Below are 25,617 nucleotides of genomic sequence, written 5' to 3'. Positions count from 1 at the left end.
TAACTTTGGATTGTTAATATTTCTTTGAGAATTATTGGGGAAGTTTATAGTCAGAATTTGAATCTTTCCCTGTGATCTTCATGTTTCTAGAGATTCTACTAATTACCAGCTGTTCTGCTGGGCCTGGGTTCTGTCTTCTGACACTTCAGCCTTGTAGAGCCTTGGGTTCCTGCTGCCCAAACTGCACAGTTGAGAGATGCACCCTGTTGATAAAACATCAGACTCACAGTACAGCTGTATTTTTCAACTGAAGCATTTTCTCCGGCCTCTGCCAACTTTTCCCCTTTCAACCCCTTTAGTTCTACTCTGTGCATGCATAGTTTATCAGTCATCCAGTGATTTGGGTAAAGTTTATACTGAGGATTTTTTTTCACTCCTCTGTGTCTCTTGCTGCCATGCTCTCTCCAGTTAAATTTCCAGCTGCTTTTCCAGGCCTAAACTCTTGAGCCCTATGGTGATATTATCTTTTTGCAGAGATAGTTTTTGTTTGCTGGAAACCCCAGGTGTGGCCTAAGCAGTCTGGGGTTATCTTAATGAAATTTAGAGATTGAGATTTTTTTTTATTTGGCCATCTAGATGTCTCCGGTTAGGGCTGTAGTACATGAAAGGACTGGTTTACTTCTGACTCCTTAGAGTTAAGTCCTTTGGGATTTCAACTCAAATAGTGGGCTGCATTTAATATGGTTCCCACCATTTCTGAACCTCGTACTCCCCTTCTGGTCTCCTTAGCTCTGCAAAAATGAGAAATAATGATCAGTTTCTCAGCTGCCTCATCTGGATTGGCAAATAACCCCAAGGCAAAAACATCTTTGGGTTCTGGGTTTATATCTTTAGGTGTTCATCTTGTCTTGGATCTTGGCCTGGTCATTCTTTATTTTACTAGCTTCTTGATGTTTTCAAATTGATGATTTTTAATATTTTGTTTAGTTTCTCTAATAGGCCTCAGTGGGGTGGGGTTAATATTACACTATTTTGCTATTCAATTATTTTTGGAACCTTTTGGATTGACAAGTGCATATGATGTCATTAGGATAATGTCTCTGTCTCTTGGCTTCGATTTTTTCTGTGGTGGCTTCATTCCTAAATATATTATCTCCATAAAGTAGCAAAGATAGCCACTAGCTACTCTGACCTATGTCATTCTTGTAGTTGTTATTTCCACTGAAGAGGGTACCTTTTCCAGTGCTTAAAAACAACCTGAGGATTCCAAATGCCCCACTTTAGGCCATGTTCCCATCCATGAACAAATTACTGTGGCTAGGAGGACAAGGTACTACTCAAAGTCAGCCTGGGTGTCACCTGTTCATGCCTTAGTTCAGGGCCTAGGATTGGCGCCACTTTAATAGTTGAGTAATATGAGTGTCTTCTTAAAGGATAATAAGACTTCCAGTAACATAAATAGGAAAAAAGAATTTTAGGCCAGATAGAAGATTGCTGTGTAACAGCTTTTATAGATTTTGGAGTATCCTAAAAAATTTCTTCATGTGGTTGAAGTCAGTAAAGCTATACAGAAATAAAATTTTATGAAAAATTGTAGTTGACTGTTAATAGTGTGAAAATTGTTCTCAGTTTATATATCTCTAAGATTGACAAACTGACAAAATGGTTTGTACAGTCACTGCTAATAAAGAGCAAGGGAGACTTATGTTTCTTTTTCCCTTTCCCTTCAAAAGTTGAGACCAGATCAATAGTTAACCTAAAATAACTCTTCCAGGCATAAGAATAATTTAATATGGTATCTCTAAGATAGAGTTGCTGTATAAGTTACTGCCATGTAACAAAGTACGTACTTTAAAACATGGTAGTTAAAAACAACCATTTGAACAGGTAAGTCTAGGAGTCAGCTAGGCAGTATGTTTCTGTAGTAATTGTGTTTGAGAATAGAAGTTGGGGCAAGTATAAATTAAATACATTAACCTGTTCAGTATCCAGAAGATTCTTGCTATACTTTTTTCACAGGATGTGTCTGATGGGATTTCAGAAGCATTGTTCATATATTGAATTACCAATTATAGGATAATGTAGTACCAGTTACAGGTGTTGAAAAATGATTGATTCATTTGTATCTTTAATCTTTTGTTTATAAATGACAGTTTTCTTTTTATGTTCATTATTAGCATTTTAACTTTCTTAATTTGAGATTTGACTATTTTTCAGATTTATTTTCACATTGTGATTTTAGAAAACAGATCTGTTGACGTATAATTGACATTAATAAATTATACATTTTAGAATGTATAGTTTGAACAGATTTGACATCTTTATGCACCCATAATTTCATCACAATCAAGATAATGAAAATACTCAGTATCCTCAAAAGTTTCTTTGTGCCCCTTTGAAATACTATTCCTATTTATTAACCTTCCGTTTATGCAGTATGTAATCTTCCTGTTTACATTTTCACTCAGCATAATTATTTTTAAATTCATCCATGTTGCATGTATCATTAGTTCAGTCATTCCATTGTAAATATAAAATGTAAGTATTAACATGTTGGACATTTTTTTCCTCAGTTTTTAGTTATTAAAAATATGAATGAGCATTTCTATGTAAGTCTGTATGAACATATGCTTTCATTTTTCTGGGTATATACTTGGGAATGGAATGACTGGGTGATCATGTAGTAGGTGTATGTTTGACATTTTAAGAAAACTTGAAACTTTTTCCAGAGTGGTTGTACCATTTTTTTTCCTGTATGAATTTATGACTTTCAGTTCCTTCATATGTGTGTCAACACTTGGTATGGTTTATCTTATTAATTTTAACCATTCTTATAGTTGTGCTAACTCATTGTGGCTTATCTGTGCCTCCCTAATGATAAACAATAGTAAGTGTATTTTCAGTCACTTACTAGTCATTCATGTATCTTTGGTGAAGTACTGCTTCAGATCTTCTACTTATTTAGTGATTGGGTTTTGTTGTAAGTGAGGTTTTTAAAGTAGATTTGTTGAGATGTAATTGACATGTAGTTCAGTACACATATTTAAAAGGCGCAGTGTGACAAATATTGAGTTATATATACCCACAGGGAGCTATCACCACAAACAAGAATATTTACCACCCCCAAAAGTTTTCTTGTGACACTTTGTAATTTTTCCTTCTTGAGATGTATTATCATTTTGGGTCTGGCTTTCAAACAGCATTTAATGTAGGGTTACTTTAGTCAGTGCTTCCTGAATGAAGAGGTTTTCTACTTTGTCTGAAGGCAATAGGCATTATTTCTGGCTTTGTTTGAGGGCAGTAATCCCTCTCATCCTCTTCGGTGGCTCTTTTTTTGGCCTGGGGCAGTTTCCACCCAGGCTCGTTCTAATTTTGCAGCTGGATACTGAAGAATATTCTTGCTCTGTGCAGTTGTCTTTTCTCCAGTTCTCTTCCCTGTAATCTTTAGCTGTCTTGACTTCTTGGGACTTCCAGCTCAGTCTCGTCAACTTAAGGAAACCACAGACTCTGCCTGAGTATACCCCTTCCCCAGGTTGGGGTTGGTGCTTTCTCCAGAAAGTAAGTTGGAATTTCGGAGGGCTCACCTCATTTGTTCCCCTTATTCTAGAGTTCGCCATCAGTGGTTACCTAACATCTGAAAACTCATTTCATATATATTTCTGGTTTCTAAGACTTTTTTCAGTAGAGGGCAAGCTCAATTTTTGTTACTCCTCTTGACCCTTGTGTTCACTTTTTCTTCACTTTATTTTTAAAATTGTAGTAAAATACATAACATTAAATATACTGTCTTAACTATACAGTATAGTGACGTTATATATGTTTGCATTGCTGTGTAACAGGTCTTTAGAACTTCTTTTCTTGCAAAATTGAAACTTTATAACCATTAAACACTAAATTGTTTTCCCCTACCTCCAACCTTCGGCAACTACCTTTCTACTTTATTTTTCTCTGATTTTTACTACTTCAGATACTTTATATCAGTGGAATCATACAGCATTGTCCTTTTGTGATTGGTTTATTTCACTTAATATAATACCTTCAATGTTCATCTTTTTTTTTTTTTTTTAATCTTCACCAAAGATATGTTTATTGACTTGAGAGAGAGAGACATCGATTGATTGCCTCTGGTAAGCACCCCAACAGGGTACTGAACCAACAACCTAGGTATGGGCCCTGAACAGGAATCAAACCCATAGCTGTTTGGTGTACAGGACAATGCTCCAACTGAGCCACCTGGCCAGGGTAGATTTCCTTCTTTTTAAAGGCTGCATAACAGTCCATTATATGTATATATCACATTTCCAGTATCCTAAATTCACCTGTCAATGGACATTTAAGTTGCTTGGCTATTGTGAGTAATGTTGCAGTAAGCTTGGGTGTGTAAATATCTCTGAGATCCTACTTTGAATTTTTTTTTTTTTTTTTTTTTTGATATATGTATATCCAGAGCTAGGATTGCTGGATCATATGGTAATTCTATTTTTAAGTTTTTGAGGAACTGCAATACTAGTTTCCATAATGGCTGCAGAATTTACATTCCCACCAACAATGCAAAAGAGTTCCAGTTCTCTGCATCCTTGTCATCACTTGTGATTTTCTGTTCTTTGGATTGTGGCCATCCAGTTGGATATGAAATGATATCTCATAATTTTTGATTTGCATTTCTCTCATGATTAGGAAGGTTGATCATCTTTTCATATACTTGTTGGATATTTGTATACGTGTTTTGGATGTTTGTTTAGTTGAATTTTTAACCTATTTTTTATTTCTTTAATGTTGATTTCGGATGTTCCTTAAATATTTTGGATAGTAACCCCTTATCAGATATATGATTTGTAAAGATTATTCTTCCTTCTGTAGATTGCCTTTTCCCCTCTGTTGATTGTTTCCTTTGCTGTGCAGAAGATTTTGGTAGGCATTACATTGAATTTTAGGTCACTTTGGGTAGTATGGACATTTTAATAATGTTAAGTCTTCCAGTCCATGAACATGGGCTGTCTCTGTTTATTTGTGTTGTCCTTGGTTTATTTTAGTAATGTTCTGTAGTTTTTTTAATGTGCAAGTCTTTTGCCTCCTTGGTTAAGTTTATTCCCAAGTACTTTATTATGCTGATCTCATATCCTGCAATTTTCCTGAAATAATTTACTAATTTTAAAAGTTTTTTTTTTTTTAAGACTCTGTAGCATTGCAGCTCAAGGCCAGGAAGACAAACAATCAAATTTAAAAATGGGCAAAGGACCTGAATAGACAGTTCTCTGAAGAGGACATATGAAAAGATACTCAATGTCACCAGTCATCAGAGAGATGAAAACTAAAACCACAATGAGCTGTTACTTCACACCTGCCATAATGGCTACCATCAATAAGTCATTTATAAGTGCTGGTGAGGATGTGGAGAAAAGGGCACCCTAGCGTACTCACGGTTGGTGAGAATGCAGACGGGTGCAGTCACTGTGGAAAGCAGTATGGTGTTACCTCAAAAAACTAAAAATGGAAATGCCTTTTGAGCCAGCACTCCCACTTATGGGAATATATCCTAAGAATCCCAAAACACCAATCAGAAAGAATATATGCACCCCTAAGTACAAAGCAGTGCTGTTTACAGTATACAAGATCTGGAAACAGCCAAAGGGCTGAGTAGAAGAAAATGCTGTGGTACATTTATACAGTGGAATACTATGTGGCTGTAAAATAGAAGGAACTCTTATCCTTTGTGACAGTATGGATGGATCTGGAGATTATCATGCTAAGCTATATAAGCCACTCAGAGAAAGACAAAATACCATATGATCTCACTCATCTGTGGAATATAATGAACAAAATGAACTGATGAATAAAGTAGGACCAGAGGCGTGGATACATGAAACAAACAGACTGACAGATCTCAGAAGGGATGGGTTTTGGGGGAACTGGAAGAGATTAGCCTAAGAACATATATGCATATATACATAGCCATAGCCATAGCCCGTGGACACACACACTAATGTGGTGAAGGTTGGAGTTGGGGGCAATGGTAAGGGCTGCATGGAGGGGGCAAAGGAGAAGGGAGTGGGGGACATCTATAATAGTGTCAGCAATTAAGAAAACCAGCTGTAGCATTTTTTACCTAAAAGATGTGTTGTCTGCAAACAGATAATTTTATTTATTTATTCTTTTCCAATTTGGATGCCTTTTATTTGTTTTTCTTATTTATTCTGGGTAGTACTTCCAGTACTGTGTTGAATAGAAGAATCTATAAGTGGGCATCCTAATCTTTATCTTCGAGAAAAAGCTTTAAGCCTTTCACAATTGAGTATGATATTAACTGTTGGTATTTCACATATGGCTTTGAGCATGTTGAAGTATGTTGGTTCTATTCTTAGTTTGTTGAGTGTGTCACACTTTTTCAGCATCAATTGAGATTATGATTTTTTCCTTCATTCTTTTAATGTGATATATTATGTTGATTGATTTTATTTGTTGAGCCACCTTTGTATTCCTAGGAATAAATCCAACTTGATCATTGTATATAATTCTTTTTAAAAAATTTTTTATTTATCTTCAGAGAGAAGGGAAGGGAGGGAGAGAGGGAGAGAAACATTGATGTATGAGAGAAACATCAATCAGTTGCCTCTTGCACTAGCCTGCAACCCAGGCATGTGCCCTGACAGAGGATCTAATCTGTGACCTTTCAGTTCGCAGGCCAGTGCTCAATCCACTGAGCCACACCAGCCAGAGCTAATTCTATTAATGGGCTGTTGAATTTTTTATTGAGGGTTTTTGCTCAGTATTCATCAGTTTAGGGCCCACCCTTATGATCTCATTTAACCTCAGTTATCGGCTTAAAGGCCCTGTCTCCAAATATAGTCACATTGGGTGTTACGGCTCAACATACGAATTTTATAAGGACACAATTCAGTCCATTACACCTTTTACGTAATGCTTCTAATTTATTTCCTAGAGAAATTACCATCTCCGTATATTACTTTCCTATGGCTGTTCTAACACATTACCACAAACTAGTAGATGGCTTAAAACAAAAACAACAGAAACTTACTCTCTCATAGTTCTGGAAGCCAGAACTTTGAAATCATTATCACTAGACAGAAATTAAGGTGTCAGCAGGGTAGTTCTTTTTCTGGAGACTGTAGGAGAGAATCCATCCCTTGCCTCTTCAATTCTGGTGGCTGCTGACATTTCTGGCTGTGGCTGCAGTCTTTAAGGCGAGTGTTTCCAACTCTGTTTTCTATCTTCATATTCTCTGTATGTAGTCAAATTTCCCCATGTCCTTCTCTATAAGGATACATGTGATTGTATCCGGATAATCCAAGATCTTTAATCACTTCAGTAAAGACCTTTTCTTGGCGGGGGGGGGGGGGGGGGGGGAGCATATAAGGTAGCATTTACAGGTTTCTAGGATTAGGATTTGGATATCTTTTGTGGGGTTATTTTTTAACTTCTCACACTTTTATCGCTCACTTTGATTTGTAGTTTAGTTAGTTGTAGGTCCCACTATCCTTTTCTGGGTGGACAAAGATTGGTGGCAGTGAATGGCAGAGAGAAAATATTCTCATTTCTTCTAGACATTACACAGAAAACTCTAGGTCATGGTTCTCAGTATGTGGTCCTGGAAGTAGCAGCATCAACTTGACTTTCAGAATTTACTAGAATAGCAAATTATCAGGCTCCATTCTTTCACTTACTAATCAGGAACAAGCCTGGCTGATTCTAAGAACCACTTTTCTAGATTCAGGACATTATTAGTATTACCTGTCCGAATCTTTTTCTGCTTAAGGCCAATACTTAAATTAGTCTAGGATTTGTAGTTCTACAAACTGTTTTCTATAGCAGGGCTCCCCGACCTTTTTGACACCAGTGACCCATTGTGTGAAAGATGATTTTTTTCAGGGACCAGGGTGGTGAGGGGTAGACAGGAGGCAGAGCTCAGGCAGTAATGCCATGATGGACGGGGAGATTGGGGACCCCTGTTCTGTAGGGATGCAAACATGATAATCAGTGAAATTAATTCACCCAATAAACGATTGCATTTGGCAGATTTTTACCAGTTGTAGTTTTACTTAGACGTAGTTATTTCATAAAGTAACATGACTAGATTCAAAAGTGGTGTGAGTTTTTTTCCTCTGGTCTTTGAAAATGTGAATTCAACTCATTAGTCTGAATTTTTACCTTTATTATTTGTATTTTTTTTATTTCTTATGTGCATTTTCAGATACAACACAAAATTTTGTAGGCTTTCATTCAGCCTACATTGTTGTACTTTTATGATGAGCCCATCCAGTGAAAGTGCTAAAAGGAGATAAATGAATTCTTGTCCACATTGTAGTTCAGAAAATATACAAATAAAAAGATGGGGTTGCTATAGAGTTATCACTAGTTGCTGTAGCCCTTGAGAAACACAAGTTTACAGAGCTGAAGAAAATAAAGATGAGTCTGCCATGGTGACTAAGCTAAATATTGAAAAATTGGGAAAAACTTGCTAGCAAAGTTAAAGAGAGCAAAGGTAGCTATAGTTCATGTGAAAAGGCAAGAAAGCTGAGAGCATGGGGGCTGTTCTGGGAGTTGAAGAAGTTTGGTATAGCAGAAACATGGAGTAAATGTGAGAATAAAGATTAGGGGTAGATAGATAGAGATGAGATCATTGGTACTATCGAAGGACTGGAAGCATAGATGTGACATCTTCAAGATAGCCATTGCAAAAGGATTACTTATATATTGGGTTAGCCAAGAAATAAGTTTGTTTTTTTTTCTGTATGATGGCTCTAGTAGCACTTAGCTGTCTTTAACTTCATTCGAAACAGTTTTGTTAGATTGTGTTGTGACAGCTGTCATATCAGTGTGCATTAAAAAAAAATTGGTGAATTTTTGTGTAGCCATTTTAACGTTGATGGAAGAAAATAAGCAGCATTTTTGGCATATTATACTTTATTATTTCAAGAAAGGTAAAAACAACTGAAACACACACACACAAAGATATGTGCAGTTTATGGAGAAGGTGTTGGGACTGATCGAACATGTCAAAAGTGGTTTGTGAAGTTTTGTGCTGGAGATTTTTCGCTGGGCAATGCTCCACAGTAGGGTAGACCAGTTGAAGTTGGTAGTGATCAAATCAAGACATTAATTGAGAACAATCAATGTTATACCATGCGGGAGATGCCAACATACTCAAAATATCCAAATCAATAAAGTTATTGGTGAAAATGTAAAATGTGTCTTATTTTACAGAAAAAAACTAAACAGACTTTTTGGCCAACCCAATAGTTCTGGGAGGGATGAATTTGAGATGATAGTGAGTCTAGAAATAAACCAATTACAGTAATCTATGTATGAATGGCAGGCAATAGGTATGCTGGTTCCATCTTTAGAGAGTAAGAATTCAGAAAAGTAACAAGTCCGTTTCAGGTAGGGGAAGGAGATGTGTAGAGTTCAGGGTAGGACATACTGAGTTTTCGGAATTTATAGAATGTGACAAAATTAGAGGTAGGTAGATTTTTAACAAGTAAATTTTCAGTGGAATGTTGGAGTAGAGATTACATTATATTAGACTGGACATTAAATTGAGGAAGTAGGAGAATATCAATATATGCCATTCTCTGTAATAATGATTCCTGGCATTTTGTAAAGTACTTAATCATTGTTAGCTGTTATTATGGCTACTATTAGTGTATGCTTTTATACCATCTCATTCTGTAGTTTTTCTTCAACTTTTTTGCCTTTATTGGCATATTTTTTTGATAGGTGTGTAATAGTATTAGGTAAACATTGATCTAGATAGACGTATGTTTTATAAATATATCCTGATTTTAATTATAGCTGTTGCCATACTATTAAATGTAATAAAAACAAGTTTTGTAAAATTTTTCTGAAGAGAACTAGAAAGTATATTTCTCATTTGAATAAATTATTTTTTCTGAAAAAGAAAGGGGTACTTAGCAAGTTTCCTGAAGGTTAAAATAATCATGCTTTAGTTGAACAGTTTTTCAGATATGTCTTGTCAAGGAAAAAATTGATTTACAGTTTTTTATTTAAAAGCATTGTATGTCATAGATGTACTTATTCATACCTGAAGCAAAAAACTAAATGATGGTTTTACCTGTATTCTTTCAGGTTTGATTTAATTTCGAATGAGATTGCTCCTGCAGCAAAATGTTAATAAGACAAAATCTAGGTAAGTAGACTACTTTTTAAAATATTACACGTCAAAGTAGGAGCAATGCAAAAAAAATGTGTTTTGAAAATCTGCCTTCAAGTCCAGAATCAATGAGTTTTTTAAATAATATTTTCAAATATAAAGAATCAACTTTTTGATGCACTTCATCCAGTTGATCAAATTGTGGAACTAAATTCTTTTCCTTTTTTTATGTTGAGCTTTATAACTCAGGTGTGTCTCTTCCAATAACTATAAAACAGAAAACCAAATTCAATAAGAGACTTGTTAGATTGCTCCATTGTTCTCTTCTTGTGGATTATACTACTTGAGTAGTCATTGCTTGTATGAAGTTTACTTTCTTATTTCCATTAATGAAGTACTTCCACAAATTGGTTAAATTATCCAAATTGTGACTTTTTAAAATAATGTTCAGAATTATAAATGATCGTTTTATTATTTTTCTTGCTGGTATCTCTGCTGAATGATTTTTCTAGTTTAGCATTCTGATTTGCTTTAATTTTTTAAGACTGTTGACTTTCAGAAAATTGCATTGTGGTTATGTAAGAAAGCTTTTTATAATATAAACTGTTGAAATGTTAAAAATATATACTTACTATTTATTGGTGAGCATGACTTCAAGGTGTAAACAGAGTAAAAAACACTTTAATAAAATTACAGTTAACTTTACCTTTCTCTACTCTAACCAAATGATTCAGTTGTCAGAAACTTGCTGATTTAAAAGTTAAAAAGGCTGTAATTGAGTAATGTGCAGTTAAATACTGTTTTCTCAATAAGTAATTTAGGCATAATTTTAGCAATTTTTCTTTTATTGCTATTATATAATATTAATAGTAATGGTAGTTTGAAGAGTATTTCTTGTCTCTATGTCATATTAAGTGCTTCTTGTGCCTTATTAATCTTTGTACTACTTCCTGTAAGGTAGGTACTGCAATGTAGAAACTTTATTTTTTGGTTAATAGGGAGCTATTTCTTTTTATTTAGGAAGAGTACTTTATCTTCATAGCATGTATTATAAGGAACATTTGCCTGTATATCTTCCTGAAGGAAAAAAGCAGCTAGACTTTTGTATTTAAGGTCTTGTAGGGATTTTGTTTGCTAGTTGAACATACAGTGTCTGTCAGAGCCTGTATTCTGATTTCTCATAAGTTAAGATATTACTCATGGGATTACACTAGTATAATTTAATTTGACCTTATCCCACCACAATTATATATGCGTTTTTCTTTTTAATTAAGCTCTAATGTTTGTATGGTAAAATGTAGCAGATTGAAAATACAGAGCTGAATGAGTTTTTACATATGTGTTTACATGTTTAACCACCATCCAGATCAAGATGCAGAATGTTGTTATTGTCCCAGAAAGTTCCTCTTGCTCTTCCCTTTCCAGTCCAATAGCCTTTCTTCCCCTTGAGGTAAGCATCATCCTGAATTCTATCAGTATAGCTTAGATTTGCCTTGAACTTTGTATATATAATGTACTCTTTTGTATCAGTTTTCATTCAATATAATTTTTTGAGTTTCCTTCATATTGTATCAGTAGTTCATTATTTTTTTAAAATTGATTTTAGAAAGAAAGAGAAACATTGATTTGTTTTCACTTATTTATGCATTCATTGATTACTTCTTGTGTGTGTCCTAACTGGGGACTGAACCTGTAAATTTAGCATATCCAGTCGATGCTCTAACCAGCTGAGCTACTCGACCAGTGATATTCCATTGTATGAACATCTTACAAATTTTTTATGCACTCTGTCTATAATTTTGTTTATTGGATTCTCTGAGACTCTGACCGCACTTGCTAGTGTGCTACACTGCTTTCCTTCCTCTCGTTGTCCCCTTTATTTTTCCTCATCACCTGCACAATAAAATGTAAGCTCAATAACATGGCATACAGTGATCTTGCTGTGGCTATTTCAGAATGCCTTGCATTATGTAAACAAAATAGGATGTTTATATTCCTAGTTTAGTCCTAAGTATATGTTGTCATTCTTCTCCAACCCCTCACCTCCCAGTTGCCAATGTCCCTTCCTCCTCATTGTCAGCTCATCTCCTAGTATAGTCCATCTCAAGCATCATCTTGTCCCCTGAGCCAGACCTGACCAGACTACAGTAGTCTGCTTTTTTTACTCAACTGTGAGCTCTTTAAAGGTAGACACCATCTATGTTGTATTTATCTCAGCACAGTATTTAGTGAATGTTTGCTAAACATAGAAAAATGAACAGAGTTCTCTCTCAGACAAATAGATTCAGAACATTTTCTGCAATGGGATGGGGGCATTAGAAATTCAGTTGTTGTTGGGCTATAGGAAGGAGCCTGTGAAAGCAATAGAGATAGCATTATAGACATTTTGGAAAAAGAAATAAAATATCCCCCAAGTCTTATTTCAGTCCAGTTGGAATAATAGCTAGTCATTGTTGATTTTGATTAGTCTTTCCAAATGAAGGCATTAATCCATGTTATGGAAATTGGAGTGTTTGTTACTAATAGTATTCTCTTTGTGAGTTTGTACTAGTTATTTCTATAAAGATTTTAAAAGATGTCTTAGACTAATGCAAGGAAAAGGTTAGAGAGATTTGTCATACCTGTAAGAAGTAAAGAAACCTTTTACTCATTTTCCTCAGGGTAAAACATCTGTTGGAGTGGAGGAATTGTGATAACATTTTTGATTCCTATAGCTTAGGAAATTTGCTGTTTGTGGAAGAGGATTTTTTAAAGTTTGTTTTACCATTGTAGATCTGTAATACACATAAACAATATATATATATTTTTTACTTTTTTAGTGTATTTATTGGGGTGACATTGGTTAATAAAATTACATAGGATTCAGGTGTACAATTCTGTATACATCATCTGTATATTGTATTGTGTTCACCACCCAAGTCAAGTCTTCTTCCATCACCATTGATCCCCCTTATATTTTCTTAAGAAATGAAACTTTTTAAAAACTCGAAAACATTTCACACTAGTTTCCTTTTATATTTGAAATTCGGCTAGTTGGGTTGGCTATTGTAGTCACCTGGGGGGTTTTTATGCCTGGAGTTTGATTGCCTTCTAGCAAGTCCAAAGCAAGGAGAGGTTCTTCCCCACTGGGATCAATTTGTTGCTTTTCCTCTGCAGCTTTTGCCATAAAGGTTGAACACAGAATTGGACGTTGACCCCATCTCATGCTATTCCTCTTGTTTCCCTACAAGGATTTTCTTTTATTGAATGTTGAACCTCCATTATTTCTTTTATTTCATTCTGGATGTTAAGTGTGTATAGTTTTTTGTTGATAAAATTTGAGTATTTAGAGAAATTTAACCTTGCGATTGCTTGACTTAGTGTCTTTAAAAGATTTTAAACTAGCTTTTTTTTTCTGAGAGGCTGATAGGTATACCTCAGTTGCAGACTCTTTCTCTTCATTTTGTGCTTGAATATTTTAGTCAGCTGTTGCTAAGCTTTTCCATTTTGCAGAATCCCTAAATCCAAGGATTTGAAGTTCTTCATGAAAGTTTGTCTAATATTAGCTTAATCTTCTTAATTTCCAAATCAACCTCTCTGTGCTTCACTTTCTTTAGTAGCACTGTAATGTGCTTCCCTTTGTTGTAATGTAAAAAAGAACCCTTTAATTAATAAAAATTTATTTGTTTTTCATTCTTGATGAGATTGCACAGTGTACATCTGACCATTTTCAAATATATTGCCTAGCAACATTTAGTATTTTCAAAATGGTATTTTAAAAGTCACATATTCTTACATGTGTGAGCAAGTAGTACAAAGATGTTTAAAATAAGAAGTAAAACTCTTCTCTCCCAGCACTGTGCTCACTATAATTTATCAAAAATAGATTGTATATATTCTGCATTTTTCTCTTTCCACTTACCAATATATCTTGGACATTTTTTCATATATACAGTATGTGTAATATAACTTTCGTTATTGGTAGATACTTGGGTAAATCTCAGGGTTTTTTTGCTTATATAAGCTATGCTGCAATAAATATTCTTGAGTCTATCATTGGGATTGTGTGATAGTGTTTGTAGGATAATTCATAGCAATCGATTTTTGGTCACTGTATATTTGCCCTTTAATTTCTGATATACATTGTAAAATTGTAATTGTACTGTAACTTCTTATTAGCAGTTTTTGAGAATATCTGTTTTCCCAATACTATGCTAAATATTAATTTGTGTTTTAATTCTTGCCAGTCTAATCAGTGAAAAGTGGTATTTATTTGTATATTTCTTTAATTGTGATATTCTTTAAAAGTTTGAAATGTGACTTTCATCATAAATTAATTTCATTGGAGAGTATACAATTTGCAAAGATTTTTCTTCATTGTTAAATCCATCTGTACTGTATTCAGTTTTTAATATTGAATAATCAGATTTTAATGAAAGTCATATATGCTTATGTGTGAGCAAATAGCCTTCTTTGTTCTCTTTATGTTATTTATTTAGAATAAATATTTTCTAATGATGAATTTATTTATTTATCTTCACCCAAGGCCATGTTTATTGATTTTAGAGAGAAGGGAAGGGAGGGAGAAAAAGGGAGGGAAACATTGATGTGAGAGAGAAACATCAGTGGTTGCCTTTTTTGTACACACCCCAACCTGGACCCAAAGCCCAACCTAGGCATGTGCCCTGACCAGGAATTTAACCCTGTGGGACAACGCCCAACCAACTGAGCCTCACTGACCAGGGTGAAGAATTTCTTTATAAGTTGCCACAAACTTCCTGCCTTGAGGTGGCATAGTCCCTAGGAAGTCACTTTCTCTCTACAGCTAAAGTGATTGTAAACTGAACCACCTATTGATTGAATGATTTAAAAATGTGATAAAATAGTAAGATACTAAATATTAACATCTCCTATAGCATCCTCTGAAATTGACAGGCTTTTACATTTTTTTGACTGCTTAAAACTAAAATTATTGTAATCTTAGATTTTTTTAATAAACAAGTTTATAATGTTTACTCTTTCTATACTTGACAAGCAGTTAGATATTTTTTGCTTGATTGATTAAAACCCAAAACCATGATAAGCCCCCATTTATTTTATTTAACATTTATAATAGTGCATACTATATGCCAGGCATTACTATAAGTATTGACTCAGTCCTCAGTTTTCAGATAAGAGAACAGATAAAATGAGTTGAATTGACCTACCAATGGAAGAGTTAGGATTTGAATCACATAGTTTAGCTTCAGAGTCTGTGCTCTTAAAGACTGTTAGTACTGCTTCTCATTAGAGCTGTAAAATAATTTAGCTGTGAAGAGAAGTCATACAAGAAAAATAAAGCTATAATCAAATATATAGTCTTATCTCATTTAGATTCTCATTTTTCCTTTACCCTCAGGTTATTTTGGAGCAAATCTAGACACTTTATTGGTCCCCACCTGACCTCCATTGGTAATTAAAAAATAACTTAATATTGATATACTTCATACTTAGAAAAAGTTTAAAATAAACTTGACTGGGTCTACCAAAATCTTTCCTAGAATTTGATAGAATTTGCAATAAACCTATAGACTGAGGAAGAATAAATCTTCCAATCTCTATATATATTTATTTAGGTCTTTGATTTCTTTATCAGCACTTGTAATTTCAGCATAGAGATGTTTTTACATGTTTCATTAAGTTTATAGGTATTTTCTTTGGATCGATTGTAAGTGGCATTGTGATTTTAACTTCAGACTTTATATGTTCATTGTTAGTATATAGAAATGTAATTGATTTTTTTTTTCTTTGCAGTAAAATTCACCTAAAACAAATGATCAATTTTAAGATATAGAATTCATTGACCTTTTAGATTTGCAATATTATGTAACCATCACCTCTAACTAGTTCCAGAATATTTCATCACTCCAAAGGCAGAGACCCTCTACCCATTAAGCAGGCACTCCTATTTCTTCTTCCTCCCAGCCCCTGGCAATCAGTAATTTTGGTATTTTCTGTTTATTTATTTGTTTCACCAGTGTAGTATAGCTTCCAGTGCACAGGTCTTCATCTCCTTGGTTAAGTTTATTCCTCAATACGTTATTCTTTTTTGATGCTTTTGTGAGATTGTTTTCTTATAACTTTTTTTGTGTTAGCTTTTGAGTTTTCTATTTAAGTTCATGTTGTCTGTAAATAGAGATAATTTTTGTGTTCTTTTCCAATTTGAATACTTTTATTTTCTTGCCTATTGCTCTTACAGGGACTTTCAGTACCATATTGAATAGAAGTAGCAAGAGCAGACAGCCTTGTCTTGTTCCTGATCTAGAGGAAAAACTTTGTCTTTCACTATTGAGTATGACTTTAGTTGTGTGCTTTGTATAAATTGGCTTTATTATGTTGAGGCAGTTTCCTTTTATTTGTAGTTTATTGAGTTTTCTAAAATCACAAAATGATGTTGAATTTTGTCATATGTTTTTCCTGCATCAGCTGATCATATTTTTGTTCATTCTGTTAATGGAATGTATTAATTTGTTGATTTTTGTATATGTGAAACCATCCTTGCATTCCAGGAATAACTCCCACTCGATCATGCTGTAACAATCCTTTCAATGTACTGTTGAAATCGATTTTTGCCTCAGTATTCATCAGGGATATTGGTCTCTAGTTTTCTTGTGTCTTTATCTGGTTTTGATATCAGAATATTGCTGGCCTCATTGAATGAACTTGGAAATATTTCCTCCTTTTCAATTTTTTGAGAGTTTCAAGAGAATTGGTGTTATTTATTTTTAGAACTCTCCAGTGAAGCTGCCAGTCCTGGGCTTTTCTTTGTTGGGAGGGTTTTGAGGACTGCTTCAGTCTCCTTACTAGTTATAAGTGTTCATATTTGTTATTGTTTCATGTTTCAATCTTTATTGGTTGTGTATTTCTAGAAATTTATTTCTTCTTGGTTATTATTATTATTATTATTATTATTATTTTGGTGTACAGTTCATAGCTTTCTCATAATCTTTATCCATGGCATTGTTTGTAATGTCCCCTTTTATTTCTCATTTAGTTTTTGGAGTATTCTCTTTTTTATCTTAATCTAGCTAAAAGCTTGTTAATTTTGTTGACCTTCTAATAAAGCCACCCCTTTTTTCATTTTTTTTTTTCTGTTGTTTTGTTTGCTATTTTGTTTATCTCTGCTCTAATCCTTATTTCCTTCATTCTCCTAGCTTTGGGTTTAGTGTTCTTCTTTTCTAGTTTCTAGAGGTATAAACTTAGGTTGTTGATTTAAGATTTTTTCTATTTTTTAAAAGTATTTATAGCTGTCTCATTCCAGCACTGCTTTCACTGCACCTCACCAAATTTTGGTATGCTGTGTTTTTATTTTCATGTGTCTCAGGTATTTTCTAATCCCTCCCCCCCTTTTGTTTTTGATCCATTGGCTGTTTAAAAGTATGTTGTTAAATTTCCACTAATTTATGTATTTTTAAGTTTTCTTTGTGCTCTTGATTTCTAGTTTTATTCCATCATGATCACAGATGGTATTTCTAACATTTTAATCTACTTTGAAATTGTTACAAATTGTTTTATGGCCTAACATGTATCTGTACTGGCAAATGTTTTATATGTACTTGTGAAGAATGTATATTCTGCCATTGTTGGGTAATTTATTCTGTATATGTCTCTCAGATCCAGTTGGTCTATTGTTCAAATTCTCTATTTCCTTATTGATAATATGGTTATACTATCCATTGCTGCTTTCTTTTGTGTTTAATTGATCTTTCTGTTCATCATTTTAATTTTCTTCTCATTTTCTTATGTGTCTATTTCCTTCCCCAAGTTAGGGAAGTTCTGCTTCATTATTTTTTCACATAATTTTTCCATTTCTAGTGCTTCTTCTTCACCTTCTGGCAACCCTATGATCCAGATGCTGGCCCGCTTATAGCTGTCCCATAGGTTTCTGAGCCTCTCCTCATTTTCCTCACTTTTCATTTCCTTTTTCTACACTGGTTGACTGTTTGTTCCTTCCCTATGTTCTGATTTGTTGATTTGATCCCTGGTTTTCTTTCCCTCACCAGTAGTTTCGTATGCATTTTTGTTCATTTCAGCAGGACTAGCCTTCATTCCTTCCCCGTCTTGTTTCAGATCTGCTATTAGATCTGTAAGCATTTTTATAACCAAAGCTCTGAACTGAGCCTCAGAAAGATTTCTATCTGCTGCTTCATTAGATTAGATATTTGCTGTCTGGTCAGCTGTGTCACTGGGATCTCTATCATGATCTGTGTCATCCTGACAGTTTCGTGTTTACCTTTGCTTCCTGGGCAGGACTGTCACACCTATGCTATAGAGGGCGGAGCCCCGTGCACTCATCACAACTGGGTGACACTTCTCATCACGCTGTGGCGTTTTCTGTGGAGGCAGGGTTCCAAGATGGATTCCTACCATTCACTCTCCACTGAGAGACCGGGAGCCTCCTCCTCCGTTCCCACCCCCTCTGGGCCTCATAGTTTAAGGCAATGAGGGTTTGCCTTCCCTAGTGTTGGAGTCGCAAGCTGACAGGTCTGGTCTGCAGCAGGGAGTGCTCCCCAGGCACTTCTTACCTCCCCTTAAATATGGTGTCTGTGCTTATCGCTGTCCTGCTGCCATCGCTGCTGCTGCTGCCACCAGCACAGCTTGACCTCTCCGCCCTGGCTTTGCCCCTTCTGCCCGTCCAGACAAGCACCACTTTTTATAACTTCATATGTTGGACTTCCATTTATTTTCTGGAACTTCTGGTTATTTCTGGTTTTGCGGTAGTTGTATTCCTTCTTAGTTGTGGAGGGTGATGGAGCGTGTCAGTCTAGGTCTCCATCTTGGCCGGAAGTCTCTTGTGTGTACCTATACTATTCTTAATACTACCCTGTCTATTTTTTACCTACCAATTTGTGCTTCTTAATCCCTGCACCTTTACCCCCATTTTTCCCCTTCCCCCTCCCAACTGATAACCCTCCAAATGATCTCCATATCTATGATTCTGTTCCTGTTCCGCTTGTTTGCTTAGTTTATTTGGAGTCAGTTATTGATAGTTGTGAATTTATTGCCATTTCAATGTTCATAGTTTTGGTCTTCTTTTTTTTATATAATTCCCTTTAACATTTCATAAAAATGGCTTCATGATTATGAACTCCTTAAGTTTTACCTTGTCTGGGAAGCACTTTATCTGCCTTTCAATTCTAAATGACAATTTTGCTGGATAGAGTATCTAGGTTGTAGGTCCTTGCTTTTTGTCACTTCGAATACTTCTTACCAGTTTCTTCTTGCCTGCAAAGTTTCTTTTGAGAAATCAGCTGACAGATTTATGGGAACTCCTCTGTAGATTACTCTCTTCTCTTGCTGCTTTTAAGATTCTCTCTTTATCTTTAACCTTTGGGATTTAGGTGTTCTGGTGTGGTACTCTTTGGGTCCATCTTGTTTGGGACTCTGTACTTCCTGGACTTGTATGTCTATTTCCTTCACCAAATTAGGGAAGTTTTCTTTCATTATTTATTCAAATACGTTTTCAATTTCTTATTCTTCATCCTCTCCTTCTGGCACCCCTGTGATTTAGATGATATTCCTATCCTCATTTTTGAATTATTTTTTTCTTCCTGCTGTTCTGACTGAATGCTTTTTCCTTCTTTCTGTTCCAAATTGTTGATTTGATTCTTGGCTTTATCCTCTCCACTCTTGGTTCCCTGTAAGGCCAGGGCTCTCATGTTTAGGTCTTTGATTTATTTTGAGTTAATTTTGTCTATGGTGTATCTTATAGTCCATTTGGGCTGGTAGCTTATAAACAACACAAAAATTTATTTCTCACAATTCTGCAGGCTGGAAGTCCCCAGATCAGGGTGCTAGCATGGTCAGATGTACCCAGGGCCCTTTTTTGATAGATGTAGACTTCTTGTTGTATCCTTACATGCAGAAGGGGCAGGGAGCTCTCTAGAGCTTCTTTTAGAAGGGCATTAATCTCATTGATGAGGGTTCTTTCCCCATAACCTAATCACTCTGAAAGCCCTACCTCCTAATGCCATCACATTGAGCATTAGAATTTCAACATACAAATTTTGAGGGAACACTTTTAACACTCAGACCATATAGCATGATAAAAGCTAAGAATCCAGCTTCATTGTTTTGCATGTGTTTATTCAATTTCCTCAGCACCATTTTTTTTGAAAGACTGTTTCCTATCAGTGGTCTTAACATCTTTGCCAAAAATCATTTGATACCGTATGTGAAGGTGTATTTTTGGGCTATATGTTGCATTCCATGAGTCTGTCTAGCACACTGTTTTGATTACTGTAGCTTTGTATTTGTTTTGAAATAAGGAATTGTAAGACCTCCAGCCTTTTTCTTCTTTTTCAGGATTGTTTTAGCTTTTGGGGTCTCTTGCAATTCCATATGAATTTAAGATCAATTGAGGATTTACTCTAGTACCAACTTTTCTATATATTATATAGCAATGTTAACAATAATCATCATGTTGTACATTACATTCCTAGTACTAATATATTTTATAACTGGAAGTTTGTATTTCTTGACCATCTTCCTTTAATTTCCCCTTCTCTTCCCCCCTACATCTGGTAACCACAAATCTGATTTCTTTGTTCATGAGTTTGGGGTGTATGTGTTTGTGTGTATGTTTTAAGATTCCATGTATAAGTGAGATCATACAGTATGTGTCTTTGACTTATTTCACTAAGTGTAATTCCCTCAAATGGCAGGATTTCCTATTTACATTCCAGGAATAAATTTTACTAGGTCATGTTGTATAATATCTTGAGTACATTGTTGAATTCTGTTTGTTAGTATTTTGTTGATCTAATTCCCGCATTTGGATAGTTGAAGGCCCACAGATGCCTTTTAAAGTGAAGCCATACTGCATTGTATACTGAACTTTCCTCTGTCTTTACGTCTAAGGAAAATAGGTTGAACTGAGTGTGAGAATATATTTTTCAATAGATAATCATTCATACTCATATACACCAGTATTTGGTTGCACATGTCTTATATTAATCCCAACACATAATTGTGATACCTGGATTTTAGACCATGGTTTTCAATCATAGGTGCACATTCAGCTTCCTAAGAGATTTAAAATATATATATTCCTTTCATATATAATATACAATAATTTAATATATATTTAAAAATAATATTGCCAGAGCCACATTTCCAAATTCTTCAGAGGGGGACTGAGCATCCATATATTTTTTAAAGATCTCCAAGTGCAGACATGTTTGAGAAACCTGTTGTAGATGATCCTGACTATGTATTAAGAGTTATATGGGCGTACTTAAGAAAGCCATGGACCTTTGCAAAAGTGAATCAGAAATTTTAGAAAAAGGAGTTCTACAGTCTGTGTTTTTGAAAAGACTTAAATTTTTCTGAAGCACAGCTAGGTTTCTGACCACTAGTCCACAATTTTCTCAGCCATAGAAAAGGATACTTGACAAACTTTTAATTATGGTCATTTGCAAGGGCCCCAAATATAAATTTTGTATATTATATATGTATCTCCTTTGTCTGAAAGGAGATACATATGTTTTATATATCAGATATATAGTAGCTAAGCTGTTCTCTTCTGACCAATAATGAAATTGACATGAGTATCCAGGTAGCAATCCATCCCATTGCTTCATAGGGTTGTAGTAATGTGAACAAGCAGGACTAAATAGTTTTCTTAGGCATACCTACTCATATGCCCAACAGATTTCTTTTTAAGTTTTATGTCACAGTAGACTACATGTCACAGTAGACTACAACCTTCATATGCGGTATAATATAAAACATCTTGGTTCTGTCAAGATGAGTATATTAGTCTAGTAGGGCTGCCATAAGAAAGTACCATGGACTGGGTGGCTTAAACAACAGAAATTTATTTTCTTATAATTCTGAAGGCTAAATGTTAAGGCAGTTTTGGTTTCTCCTGAAGCCTTTATTCTTGGCTTACCCATATTCACTTTTTTTTGCTTTATCTCTATGTGGTCTTTTGTTCTGCTAGCATGCATTGTTGGTGTCGCTCTGTATGTCCTAATCTCTCCCCTTATAGGGTCACTGGTCTGATTGGATTAGGGCCCACCCTAATAGCCTCTTTTTAACTTAGTTATCTCTTTAAAGGCCTTGTCTCCAAATATAGCCACCTTCTGAGGTACTGAGAATTGGGGCTTTAATATATGATATTTTGGTAGGGGTGGCACATTATAATGAGTGAATTAAAAATGTCCTATATAACTGAATGAACTGAGTTGAATAAAAATTACTTGGAATTTTAAAAATGAATGTTTAATCATACTTTTAGACTAATAACAAGATGTAATGCACTGTCAGATATGTGATTTTTTTGGTTGCTATGGCAAGCAGATATGCATCTGTGTTATCTAAAAGTTATACTAAAGTATTTAGGAAAAAATGTCATAAATCTGGTAGGGAGTTACAGCCTTATTTTTCTGTCATTATGATATAAATTTGTTTTTTAAAAATCCATTTTGACCAATTTTAATTATTATATTGTCATTAAGAAACAGAGTTTGAACTATATGTCAAAATTATACAGTTCAATTTGGAGATAGTTGCTGTTTAGGTACCTGAAAGCTAGTGATAGAACAATAAATGTTGAAGAGAATTATAGTATTTTATTTTTCTATTAGTAGAAATATTAAATAAGCTTTTATTTTTTGCACACACACTGTGGCTAGTGAGAGGCTACCCAGAAACCTGCAGTGTGTCTGGATAAAAAAGTTGATAAAAAGAAAGTGTGCTTTGCTTAAGTCCCATAATTGACTGATTACAAGCTTTATTATCCTCTTACAGTTAGCCTGCACTTTGTCTGTCTCTTCATTTAGATAGTTGTTCAAAACAGTGTATATGAGCTCTTCCCAGGAGGTATCCAGCCACATACTATGAAAAGTAGATACATTTATTGAATAAGATATAAGATACAAGAAGCATTGTATAATATACACAGGACAATGACGTCTCAGTCTCCTTCAAAGTAGGCACCTTGGGACTTCACACAGTTCTCCCAATCCCCATCAGCTGCCCCGTTGTATTTTCTTGAATCTCAGTTATGGTCTGAAATCTCTTCCCTTTTCAAAGGTGATTTTAGTTTTGGGAAAAGCCAGAAGTTGCAGGGTGCCGAATCCGGGCTGTAGTGGGACTTAGTCACCTGGGTGATTTGATGTTTTGCCAAAAAGCTGCACAGGATGTGCTGCATTTCGTGATGAAGCTGCCAATCACCAGTTGCCTATAGCTACAACCTTCTGAATCATCCAAATAGTTTCCATGAAGAAATATTCAAGCTTAATGCAAATTTTTATGCAGATTTATTGCTCTACTTGCTCAGTCATTTTGAATGTGATGGCCACACAGTACACATGCTCACTGAATGGTGTCTACTGCCCCCCACTGACTAGTACAGTCAAGTCATCATTGTTCATACATGCGCGTTCCAGTCCACTCTCCTTGGCTGCCAGGTTATATGAATGTCATGGAAACCATTCTTGTTGTATTAAAAATGGCTGGACTTTTTCTGGACAGATCTCGTACAAGAGACATGATTTCCATTCTCTTGAAACTTTGGTTCATTGGGAGAAATACATTAATTAGCAATTACAATTAATCGAATATTTGAAAGATATTAGAGCTCTGAAAGGAACAGTTCTTCAAAAGCATATGATAAAGGAACTTGATATATAGTGTTCGAGGAAGGCTTCCCAGAGTAAATGATATTTAGAGCTGTGATCTGAAGGAAGGTTGTGAGTTAAAGTTAACTAAACTTAGGTGATGGAGGGCTGGAGATGAGAGCAGAGGATTCCAAACTGAAGAAACTGCATGTGCAGTGGTCCTGTGAGGCAGGCTGCCTCCAATGCCCTGGCTCGATGGGAAACTCCCTGTCCAGCAGAGGTTTCAGGATCACGGCTGAGAGAACAGATTTGCACAGGACACTGTCTTTTGTCTGGAAGGAGGAAAGGTGGCAAATCTCTCTATGGAGAAGAGCGTTGAATGCTTTCTCCTGGTCCCTTTTATTGAGGAGGGGATTTGGGAGATAGAAGGGCAAGACTTATGAATCATCAATAAGCTTTAGATGGTTAGGTTATAGTTGACAGTTACTGATTACACATATAATTATAAAGAACACAGTGACCACTCTGTGTCAGGATCTTTTGAACATCCCGGCGCCATTGCTGAGGTCAGGTGCAAGGCTTTTACACACTTTTGCTACACACTGTTTATAGTTAACTAAGAGATAAGAAAAGCAGAGCAGGCTCTAAAGCATAATATACATTCGTTAAATCCAATTCTCATGGGAACCTTCTGAGTGGCCTTCGAGTCATGTCTGCCTCTGATTTTCCTGGTATTCCTGTCGAGACGGATGAGGCTCTCAGGAGCCTGGCTCATTGCTTGGGCTACAGTTCTTGAAACCACACAGAACAATCCCCTACAATCCTGTGATGAGAAGAAATGTGTTGGGAGATTTGAGAGAGGGCCAGTGTGGTTGATTTTCTAAGAACTGTTTGGAGTAAAGTGTGAGACCAGGCTGGGGCAGGGCCCATCCAACCCGTTTCAGCTCTGTTTAAGATTTGGAACTATGTCCTCAGAGAGGAAAACATTGTGTTCCGCAGAGGAGTAGTGGACTCTGACTAGAGGTGTGAAGAACTGATTAGAAAGGAATCAATAGGTCCACTTAGAAAGTTGAGATGCATTAATTTAAAAAAATTTTTTTCTGCTATGATAATACACAAAAATGTAGTCACACTAAGTACTGTTTTAGATGCCAGGGGTGCATCAATGAACAAAACATTAGCCTCTGCCCTCAAGAAACTTTTTAGTAGTGGGAGAGAGAATATAGATAATGAGATATATAATGTCAGTTATTAGTAAGTGTAGTGAGGAAAAATACAACCAGAGAGGGAGATAGAGTGACTAAGAGAGCTATTTTATTTAGGATGGATGGACTAAGAAGAACTAACAAGGAGCTATTTGAAACTGAAGGGAACTGACCCATACATTTGGAGGAAGAATTCCAGGTGGAGAACATGTACTTTGGCCCTGGTCAAGGAATTCCAAGGAGGGCAGTCTGGCTGGGATATAGTGATAAGAGAGAGACTGTTCAGGAGATGAGGTCTAGGACTAACTGCATTATGTTGGACATGAAATATATAATACTTATTACTTTGATTTTACATATGTACGTACAGACACACAGGTTGGCAAAAGTAGGTTTACAGTTTGAATGGAAAATAATACAATAATAAATAAGAATAAACTGTTGCTTACAACTGTAAGATGCTTTTACCCACCCGTGTATATAGCTTTATCTGAAAATTTAGTCATTTCTTTTGCCAGTAATAGTTTGTGAAATTAAAGTTGCATTGTTTGGGTTCTAGACCCAGTTACAGTGTTCAGTGGGTTTTTCCCCACATCACCAAGCAATTCTCCAAACACCATCTGGGTGTCTTACAATTCACCTTGATTTTGACATTATCTACTCTGAGAAAGGATCAGATTCCACTGGTTAAGGGTTCAGTCCTACAAGCCCTGCCCCCACCTCCATGGCAATCACAAACCCAGGTTGTTACTTGTCCTTC

General features: G+C 35.4%; 1 protein-coding gene across 9 annotated transcripts in view; it reads left to right on the top strand.

Annotated features, from left to right (window-relative positions):
* Positions 1 to 25,617, top strand: part of ZNF644 (zinc finger protein 644) — a 95,739-nt gene that overhangs the window by 20,238 nt on the left and 49,884 nt on the right. For 7 of the 9 annotated variants that reach the window (XM_090269722.1, XM_090269724.1, XM_090269726.1 and 4 more), the window contains one exon: positions 10,045 to 10,105. In XM_090269722.1, the coding sequence (XP_090125848.1) occupies positions 10,084 to 10,105 (22 nt within the window). In that variant the 5' untranslated portion in view covers positions 10,045 to 10,083. Of the gene's footprint in view, positions 1 to 10,044; positions 10,106 to 11,435; positions 11,520 to 25,617 lie in introns of those variants that run through there. The other 2 variants (XM_090269718.1, XM_090269720.1) reach the window with 2 other exon arrangements.

This window comes from Furipterus horrens, unplaced genomic scaffold, assembly GCF_987537825.1.
Source record: "Furipterus horrens unplaced genomic scaffold, mFurHor1.1.pri manual_scaffold_3, whole genome shotgun sequence".
Classification (NCBI taxonomy): Eukaryota; Metazoa; Chordata; class Mammalia; order Chiroptera; family Furipteridae; genus Furipterus; species Furipterus horrens.
The sequence above is the reverse complement of the archived record's forward strand: the minus strand, read 5'-3'. Positions and strand labels throughout refer to the sequence as shown.